This window comes from Sander lucioperca, chromosome 14 (genome assembly GCF_008315115.2).
Source record: "Sander lucioperca isolate FBNREF2018 chromosome 14, SLUC_FBN_1.2, whole genome shotgun sequence".
Classification (NCBI taxonomy): Eukaryota; Metazoa; Chordata; class Actinopteri; order Perciformes; family Percidae; genus Sander; species Sander lucioperca.
The window spans coordinates 10890902-10900901 of NC_050186.1; the positions used below are offsets into that span (position 1 = coordinate 10890902).

Consider the following 10000-nt stretch of genomic DNA (forward strand, 5'->3'; position numbering starts at 1 on the left):
GTGCACCTGGTTGGGCAGCGTCGCAAAACCAACATAATCTTTCTCCTAGAAACAAAGACACACACAGAAAGAAATAAATACACACACACACACACACACACACACACACACACACACACACAGAAATAAATAAATACACACACACACACACACACACACACACACAAACACAGAAATACACACACACACACACACACACATACATATATATATATATATATATATATATATATATACACATATACACACACACACACACACACAGAACTAAATACATTAAATCAGTTTGTAGTGACAGGACGCAGAAATCAGAAAGGAGTTTTTTGCCACAGTCGTTACTAGGGATGCACCAAATCCAGATGTTTGGGGTTCCATCCACTAGTTCAGATCTCCAACTATCCGGGACAAATCGATACTGCATAGTATCGCAATATTTTCTGTGGCAATACTGTATCGATACACAGACGCCAAGTATCGATCTTTTATTATACAGTCCCTCCAGAAAAACGTGATTATGCGATCGCATAATTCAATGCATAATCAGCCAAAGTCTGCATATTTATGCAAGGAGCCACATTTTTTAAAATACGCCGCACTTTTGCCGCATAAATTGCCGATTTCCGCGCAAACTATGCGGTGCTTGCATGATTTCATAATCCCCGCATTTTTTCGTTGCAAAAGTCACACATATCTTAGCAGAAAGTTGAAAATGTTGCGTTTACTTCACACAAGAGCAGCCATTTTCCCCTGTTGCCATGGGAACGTTATGAAGTGACGTAATTACGCGACGTGAACATCATCGAAAAGCTGTTTTAAAAAGTTCCCGCAGTTTTTGCAAGTTCCCGCAATTTCATCGCATAAAATTGTGTAAATATCCCGCATATTTCCATCGCATTTTTTAAGAAAACGTGCCGCAGAATCAAGGATTTTTGCCCGCAACAATCACAAAAAAACTCAGCATTTTTCTGGAAGGACTGATTATATGTGTGTTGGTCAGTTTGTCTGCTTGATGATCCCATTTTGCAGCAATACAATTGAAGTGAGATGAACAAACAGAGAAATATATCTTTTTAGATAAAACAGATGTTGACAAAGTTTCCTACATAATTTGAAATTGGGGAAAAATTAGAAGTTGGAAAAAAGTTAATGAATTGCAATATATTGCAGAATATTGCAATATGTTTAAAATCGCAATAATATCGTATCGTGACATAAGTAGCGCGATGATATCGTATCGTGACACAAGTATCGCGATGACATCGTACCGTGACATAAGTATCGCGATGATAGCGTATCGTGACATAAGTACCGCGATGATATCGTATCGTGACATAAGTAGCGCGATGATATCGTATCGTGACACAAGTATCGCGATGACATCGTACCGTGACATAAGTATCGCGATGATAGCGTATCGTGACATAAGTATCGCGATGATAGCGTATCGTGACATAAGTATCGCGATGATAGCGTACCGTGACATAAGTATCGCGATGATAGCGTATCGTGACATAAGTATCGCGATGATAGCGTATCGTGACATAAGTATCGCGATGATATCGTATCGTGACATAAGTATCGCGATGATAGCGTATCGTGACATAAGTATCGCGATGATATCATATCGTGACATAAGTATCGCGATGATAGCGTATCGCGACATAAGTATCGCGATGATATCATATCGCGACATAAGTATCGCGATGATAGCGTATCGCGATGATAGCGTATCGCGGCATAAGTATCGCGATGATATCGTATCGTGACATAAGTATCGTGATGATATCGTATCGTGATGATATCGGATTGTGATGATATGGTATCGTGACATAAGTATCGCGATGATATTGTATCGTGACATAAGTATCGTGATTATATTGTAGCGTGACATAAGCATCGTGATGATATCATATCGTGACATAAGTATCGCGATGATATCGTATCGTGACATAAGTATTGTGATATCGTATCGTGACATAAGTATCGCGATGATATCGTATCGTGAGGCCTCTGGTGATTCCCAGCCCTAGTGTCTGCATGTATTGAAAAAAAGCTACAAAAACCTCGAAAAAGTTGACAACAATGTCAAAAGGCGACAAATGTCAGAAAAAGCGGCAAACACTTTGGGAAAAACGCCTTTAAAAAAAAAAATTGTCAACAAAAAATCACCTTGAAACAGCCGACAAAAACGTCTCTTTGCGGTAGATTTGTGTCTCTTTTTCACATCATTTAGGACCGTTATCTGTGTCTAAAACGTTGGAAAAGATAGAGCAGATCATAAATTAATAACACTCAAAAAGCTTAAAGAAAAGACTTAAAGCTGAAGAAGTCCGACTACAATCATTAGATCTGAGAAAAGTCTTTTAGTTGCATTAATTTGCCTAAACCTTACAACAGATAGAAATGAATGAAAACTCCCGTTGGCTGTTTGTGGAGAGAACCAGAGGTTGCTTACTTCAGGGATGGCCTATAAAAATCATCATCCCCCGCAGCGCTGGCTGTATGTAGGGCATCACAATGGCCGCCCCACGGCCTTCTGGGTCAGCTCTTCCCTTCACAGCTCAGCGCAGCAGCAGTCGTGTTAGTAGGACGTTCCCATGATTCCTTGTGATGTTTTATTGAAGCGGTGGAAAAGAGCGGGTGGCGGAGAGAACGAGAGCGAGCCCTGAGGTTCCCCCAAGTATTCATAATACGGGATGGCAGGCAGCGAGAGAGGAGGGGAGAGGAGGGGAGGGGAGGGGAGACGAGACGGAGTGCACGAGAAGCTGAAAGCCCAGTAACGCCGGATGAAACGGAGGCTGGAAGGAGACGTGAACTAGGGCTGCACAATATATCGTTTTTTTATCGTTATCGCAATATCAACTTAGCCTGGCTCCGCCCTCCTACGTACTTCCGCTCAATTTTCATTTTCCTTCAGTACTCCGTCTGGGTTTGCGGTATAGTCTTAGGTTTTCTACAGCCAAATATTTGGCGGTCCAATCAGAGAACAGAGGGAGTGGCTGAGAACGATGACGTTGAGGAAGTTCACTAGAAAGATGCGAGCGAAGCCATTCGGTCCGTTGTGGCAACGCTGCTGAATATCCAGAAGTTAAAGCCCGAGCAAGAACAATCTTTGCTGAGTTGTGTTGGGGGCCATGATGTTGTGGCCCTCCTCCCCACGGGGTTCAGGAACAGTTTGATTTTCCAGCTCGCTCCGTTAGTGGTGAAGGAGTTGGCTAAGGCTAACGCTAGCGGTGCTAATGCTAATAGCCTTGTCGGTCTCCCCTCTTGTTGCACATGCGCATGACATACGTCACGACCAAACGTTAGCGATTGGTTACGGCAGATCCAGAGTGGCTCTGGGCAGATCCAATAGTTTTAAACTTTAACAGAGTACCCGCCTTCAAGGAAGTTAACACTTGTCAATGGAGAGAGGCCAGACTCTCTGGACAAATGAAATGGACCAGAGTCTGGTAGGACCAGGCTAGTGGACCAGAGTCTGGTAGGACCAGGCTAATGGACCAGAGTCTGGTAGGACCAGGCTAGTGGACCAGAGTCTGGTAGGACCAGGCTAATGGACCAGAGTCTGGTAGGACCAGGCTAGTGGACCAGAGTCTGGTAGGACCAGGCTAATGGACCAGAGTCTGGTAGGACCAGGCTAGTGGACCAGAGTCTGGTAGGACCAGGCTAATATCAACTGGTGCCATATACACATCGCGAAAGGCTGCGACACATCGCGATAGACACTACGAGATTTTTTTGTGTTAGTTTAACGCAAGGCTGCCCAATTTGGGGCCCGCAGGCCAAGTTTGGCCCGTGCTCTCTTTGTTTTGGCCCGCCATGGATTTGACATATTCATGCTTATTCTCTTATTTTAAAAGTAATGACTACGAAACGTACATTTTGTGCAGTTAAAAAGTACAAAATCTGAGCGAAAGAGAATGTAATGCACAGTGCTGGTAAACTTCCCATTTAAATTACATACGTACGTTTTATCTAAGGAGAATGGCAAGAATTACGGTATTCTTCAACATCAACATTTATTTTTGGCCCGTGGCCTTCCATCCAGATACATTTTGGCCCTTCATATGAAATAATTTGGGCACCTCTGGTTTAACGAAAATATCAGTAGAAAATTACAGTTTAAAAAGAAAATGTCATTCTTTTTAGAGGAGCCTTTTATATTTAATTCAAAGTTCAATTTGTTCAATAAAATAAAGTTGGACATGATTTACTTTCATTTGTTTTAAATTCAACAAGCAATTTGTTGTATTTTAGCAGAATACTGAAAGCTGCAGAACTGAGCACACTCTAATATCTGTTTATTTATCGCAAGAAATATCGTTATCGCGATATTCAACAACATTATCGCATATCTTCCTCATATCGTGCAGCCCTAACATGAACCAGGTTGCACGGACCCTCACATGATGGGATAGATCGTTCCAAACATTTCTAGGGCTGCAACTAACGATTATTGTCATTGTCAGTTATTTTTTGGGATGAATCGATTAGTTATTTTTGGTCTAAAATGTCAGAAAATGGTGAAACATGTCGCTCCCAGTTCATCAAAGTCTGTCTATCAACGTGTCCACGTACCACGTAATGCTTTACACCACTTTTGCATTACTTTTGAGTTACTTTCACCAAAATAACAGCGGAAGTTTGACTTGGCAGCTAGCTTGTGAATTTCATCAAGGGATCAATAAAGTCTCATCTTTATCCACTTTAATACATCATAGATTATTCATAATATGTTCAATAATTAATATGAATATGCAAAGTAACTAAAGCTGTAAAAAAAATAGAGAAGGAAAATGTACAATAGGCAAGTATGAGCAAATGAAAATACTCAATTAAAAGTACCTTACAGTTGTATTGAAGTACGGCATAGTTACTTTCCACGGCTGATAAAATGCAGTGGTATTTATTTACGTGTAGCGAGCCTAAACATTAATTCCCAACATGTTTCTATCTGTCAGCAGCTCGGACACACTGCTGTCCGCGCTGACGTTGAGATTGTGACGGGTATAATATTACCGAAATGTAATTAGTAATGCGTTATATTACTGCGTTACAGCAAAAAGGAATACAGTGCTGTAATTGCGTTACTTTTGTAATGCGTTACTCCCAACACTGGTTAAGCGTGACTACTTTTAGGGAGCTGTGTGTACATATGGAGATGTGTGGGGTGTACTGCGTCCATATTGACATCTTGTTTGCAAGTGACTCCCACACACACACATGTACAGTATCACAAAAATCCACAGATCCAGACTGCTGCGTCTGACTCAGCGCTGCCGTCCAACACGACATCAAACAGCCTGAACTGTGAGGCAGGATGGAGGCAAACCGTAGGAAACTGCTCGCGGGGTTTTAGGGGATATATATACAGTATATACAGTATATCTGAAAATACAGACTAGTGAAGGCGACGAGGAGATGGATAGTGCTGTCTGTTCTGTGTAGTATCTAGGCCTGCACGATTTGGGGGAAAATATGAATTACGATTTTTTTAGCTTAGAATTGATATCACGATTCTCTGCCACGATTCTTTTCTCACGAAGTGTAATGTTCACTGCACACATGAACCATGACAAAACTAAACAAATTGGCAGTACCAAACATAGATTATTTTTGGCACCTATGGCACATTGTGCATCACCACGAGCCTGTAAACACAGAGGCTTCAATGAAGAAGATTTATTTTTGGGACTTTGGTCGTGATGTTCTCTGTCCGTGCCATACAAAGAGCCAAAAGATTTCCCATGATGCACTGGGCTGAGCGGCTGCCTGTGGAGGCTCGATGCTGGAGGATTTGGCGTCACCTTTGACCGATTCTATCGTTTATTTTACAAAACAGCTGAAGACACTCCTATTCAGACAAGCTTTCACTTGACTGAGCTATCATTGTTTTTATGTTTGTATGATGTTTTTTTTTTTTTTTAAATGGTTAAACTTGCTGCATGTAAAGCACTTTGTGACTCTGTCTGTGATAGGTGCTATATAAATAAAGTTTACTTACTTACTTACTTACTTAGCACTGCAGGGAGCCCTTTAAAACCTTTTTTATACAGTCTATGTTTAAAACTCACGGAAGAAAGTAGTAGCGTTTGTGATGCAGTTGGCTCGTAAAATTAAATGAGAATCAAAGTCATAAAAAATTAAATAAAATTGAAGTTTAAGTAAATTGTGAACAGGGTGACTCGAGATCCTGATTTTGTAACGATTAACCGTGCAGGCCTAGTAGTATCCCTGATTTATAACTTCACTCTAAGAAATAAATCCGTGAAATAACAGAACAAGTTCTGCCAGTTTTTAACATTACCACATTACCATATTCTGTTATTTAAAATTCTCTCACAAAAAGCTGCTCAGTTAGTACATTTCTAAAATGAAAAATGTTCTTTTAGTAATTTAAAGTGTTTTTTTTTTTTTTTACCCTTTTGATGCTTTTTAAACCCTTTTTTAACCCATTTTTTTTTTTTTTTTTAAGATTATTTTTTGGGCTTTTATTTTGACAGGGCAGCTAGGAGAGAAAGGGGGAAGACATGCAGGAAATCATCACAGGTCGGATTCTAACCCTGGACCTCTGCGTCGAGGCATAAACCTCTATGTTTATGTGCGCCTGCTCTACCCACTGAGCCAACCCGGCCACTTTTTTAACCCTTTTTTTTCAACGCTTTGTTACGCTTTGACATTTGACGCTTATTTTGACGCTTTCAAGGCTTTCTTGACAACGTGACGCTTGGTGCCATAATCCATCCATCCATCTTCGTCCACTTATCCGGTATCGGGTCGCGGGGGTAGCAGCTCCAGTAGAGGACCCCAAACTTCCCTTTCCCGAGCCACATTAACCAGCTCTGACTGGGGGATCCCGAGGCGTTCCCAGGCCAGGGTGGAGATATAATCCCTCCACCTAGTCCTGGGTCTTCCCCGAGGCCTCCTCCCAGCTGGACGTGCCTGGAACACCTCCCTAGGGAGGCGCCCAGGGGGCCTATGGCTTGGTGTCATAATGTGATTCGAAATGCAAATAAACACAATTACAACTGTGACTCACGTCCAATGGATCTGTTAAAATATTAGGGGTGTTAAAATGACTCATTGCATCGATGCATCGCAATGCGGACGTCACGTGGATGATTCTGCAACGACGCAGTGACAGACAATAATTGTCCACTGCTGTTACTCGGTGATTTTTGCCTTCAGTCTGTTGCGTTCAGACACCGCTACACTCAGACGTGTCTTTTTTTAGGGCAGATGCAACACAAAGGGCAGTTCATATACACCTGACTGTTTGAATTTGTTGATGAAAACCATGTGTAGCAATACACAGTACAAGCGATTTAAGGAGATGGCGCATCGTGATATTGTAATCGAACTGAATTCGTGAGACCAGTGAAATATACTGACATACATACAACTGTTAATACACAGATATTTCTTAGTGGACTAAGTGGAAACTGCTGGTGGGATTTTAGGGAATACATGTATCTGAATATATGTATCAGCTGTCTGTTCTATCTAGTATCCTGAATTATAACTTGCTTTGGGACGGTTGGGTTCACACTGGGGATGTCCAGATCCGACCACGTGATCGGAAATCGGGCCCGATCACGTGGTTTTCAGACTCGATCAGAATCGGACGTTACCTCCCGATCAGGACTCGGATATATATGTATATATATTCTCATTATTTTTTAACACATCTATAGTTATGCGGTGGCACAGAGTTAGACCCTTTTGACTGCACACAGAAACAGCAACGCGTGCGGCATGACATCACTTTGTTGCAGAGACGCTATTGGTTAAATGCCGGCAAAGTAGAACACGGAAGCAGCTTGAAGCGGAAAGCGCGAGTATATGTCTGCGGTCTGGAGGGATTATAAAGTTGAATTATTATAGAAGTATCGGATCGGGACTCGGTATCGGTAGATACTCAAAATCAAATGACTCGGACTCGAGGGCAAAAAAACCTGATCAGACATCCCTAGTTCACAGAGACGTACTTTTGCATAAAAAATACCCCTTTTTTTCTGACTTTAAGCAGCTTTAAGGTCTGTTTTCACAGTATAGCGTTACATATTTTAAAGCTGAATCGATTAGGTGATTCATCTGCAACTCATTTTAAGCTTTTCTTTTTCATTTTTTCTGCAATCAATGACAAATATCCTTAGATTCTATTTCATACAATATATACGGATTACAACACGGACCTTTTTGATGAAGGTATACAAAGAGTATTTACATTTAGCGAAGGTCCAAAGGGGCCAAAACGTTAGCATCATCAATAAATTGTGACGCTGCAGCAACAGCAGAGAGGATCGTCAACAACAACAACAACAACAACAACAACAACAACAACAACAACAACAACAACAACAACAGCTGTAAGTTAATCACAGCGACCAAAATAAAGGGATTATGTTGGTCTGTGGTGGTGCGACACAACAGGAGGCTTTTATTTTGTAAGAGCCATCCTCGCTCTCTCTCTCACACACACTCTGTGTGTGTGTGTGTGTGTGTGTGTGTGTGTGTGTGTGTGTGCGTGTATTTATTTTGTAAGAGCCATCCTCTCTCTCTCACACACTCTATGTGTGTGTGTGTGTGTGTGTGTGTGTGTGTGTGTCTGTGCTTTTATTTTATAAAAGCCATCCTCTCTCTCTCTCTCACTCTCACTCTCACTCTCTCTCACTCACACACACACACACACACACACACACACACACACACACACACACACACACACACACACTTCTGTCTGCAGCGGGTTTCTTACCTCTGCATCTTCTGTCATGAAGACAAATTCCGGAGGAAACATCAGTCCGTTTTAGAAGCAGATGACCAGAGCCAGACGTAACAGCCAGAAGAAGACAAAAAAACATAAAAAAAAAAAAAAAAGCCCCATCACGTTCAGCCTCATTAATGGATGCTTCATTAACTGTGACACGTTATTAATGACCTGCAGAGGGCTTACCTGAGCGGGGCGCGCGGCTCCGGTACCTGCTGCTGTTAGCCGTCATCTTGGACTTGATGCGTCCGAACTGAAACCCAGAAAGAGGCGGGTCGGTCTGTCTGTCTGTCTGTCTGTCTGTCTGGAGTCTCTTTAGCCTAATTTATGCTGCACAATGTCTCTCCGTCGCAGCAAAGGAGATGAACAAGGTCCAACAGGGGCGTTCACGGGCGCAGAGATGTTTCTAAATCACACAAAAAATACCCATATCTGTCATTTTATCGCCGTATTCTAGACAGCAGACTGTGTGCTGCCATGCAGCAGACTCATTGTGAGCACATTTATTATTGTGAAAGACCTGCAGTTCGTGGGAAACACCACGCGGTGGCGCTGTTGCCATGCTAACAACTTTCTGTTTCAAGACCATGACTGAGGACTTTTTAAGGCGAAAAGAAGAGGGGAGACTGCTTAAATTGTTAATATGGACATATTCTAACGTAAAGCACACACTAACATACTCTTTATGTGTCTGAGAATTAATGTGGTGCTTGTAAATTAAATAGATTCAATAACAGTGTGAATATTCGCCTTATTTTCTCCATGAGGATTTTAAATATTTGTCATAATGTCTAAACCATCCAAGGTAGACTTACCACGAGCTGTGAGATTGTGAAACGAAGGTTTCTGCTCCTGTAGAAGCTAGAAGTCCGTATGAAATCAACCTCGTTTTAAGAAAAAACGTGTTTTATTCGCGACGTCATGGAGAAAAACTACACTACCCACGGTCCTAAGCGTAGCAGCGACGTGTCTGATTGGTGGAACTCGTTGTTACCATGGGAATGTTTACAGAACCCGCGAACGGTTAGCTAGCTGGTACCAAAGATCCTTCATACCTACCGTCTCTGCTGCTACCACCTATGATAGTTTCTGTTCACAGGCTTCCTTTGTGTTTTTCCCGAGTTTTTTTAATTGTTCTTTTGCGCCGAATCAAATGTTTGATGTACACGGTTCATCTCGTAGCTGGTTGGCTTGGTTTCAGGCAAAGATACTTAATAGTTAGCTTAAAAC

At 41.8% G+C, this 10000-nt stretch overlaps 1 protein-coding gene across 7 annotated transcripts in view; it reads right to left on the reverse strand.

The window, feature by feature from the left end:
• The window catches only part of sept5b (septin 5b), a 38055-nt gene that overhangs the window by 25360 nt on the left and 2695 nt on the right, over positions 1-10000 (reverse strand). For 2 of the 7 annotated variants that reach the window (XM_031287917.2, XM_031287915.2), the window contains exons 2-4: positions 8957-9176; positions 8759-8769; positions 1-45 (exon numbers count right to left, since the gene is read on the reverse strand). The exon at positions 1-45 is cut by the window's left edge and continues 46 nt beyond it. In XM_031287917.2, coding sequence (XP_031143777.2) covers positions 1-45; positions 8759-8769; positions 8957-9002 — 102 coding nt within the window. In that variant the 5' untranslated portion in view covers positions 9003-9176. Of the gene's footprint in view, positions 46-8758; positions 8775-8956; positions 9276-9585; positions 9737-10000 lie in introns of those variants that run through there. The other 5 variants (XM_031287916.2, XM_035991785.1, XM_035991783.1 and 2 more) reach the window with 5 other exon arrangements.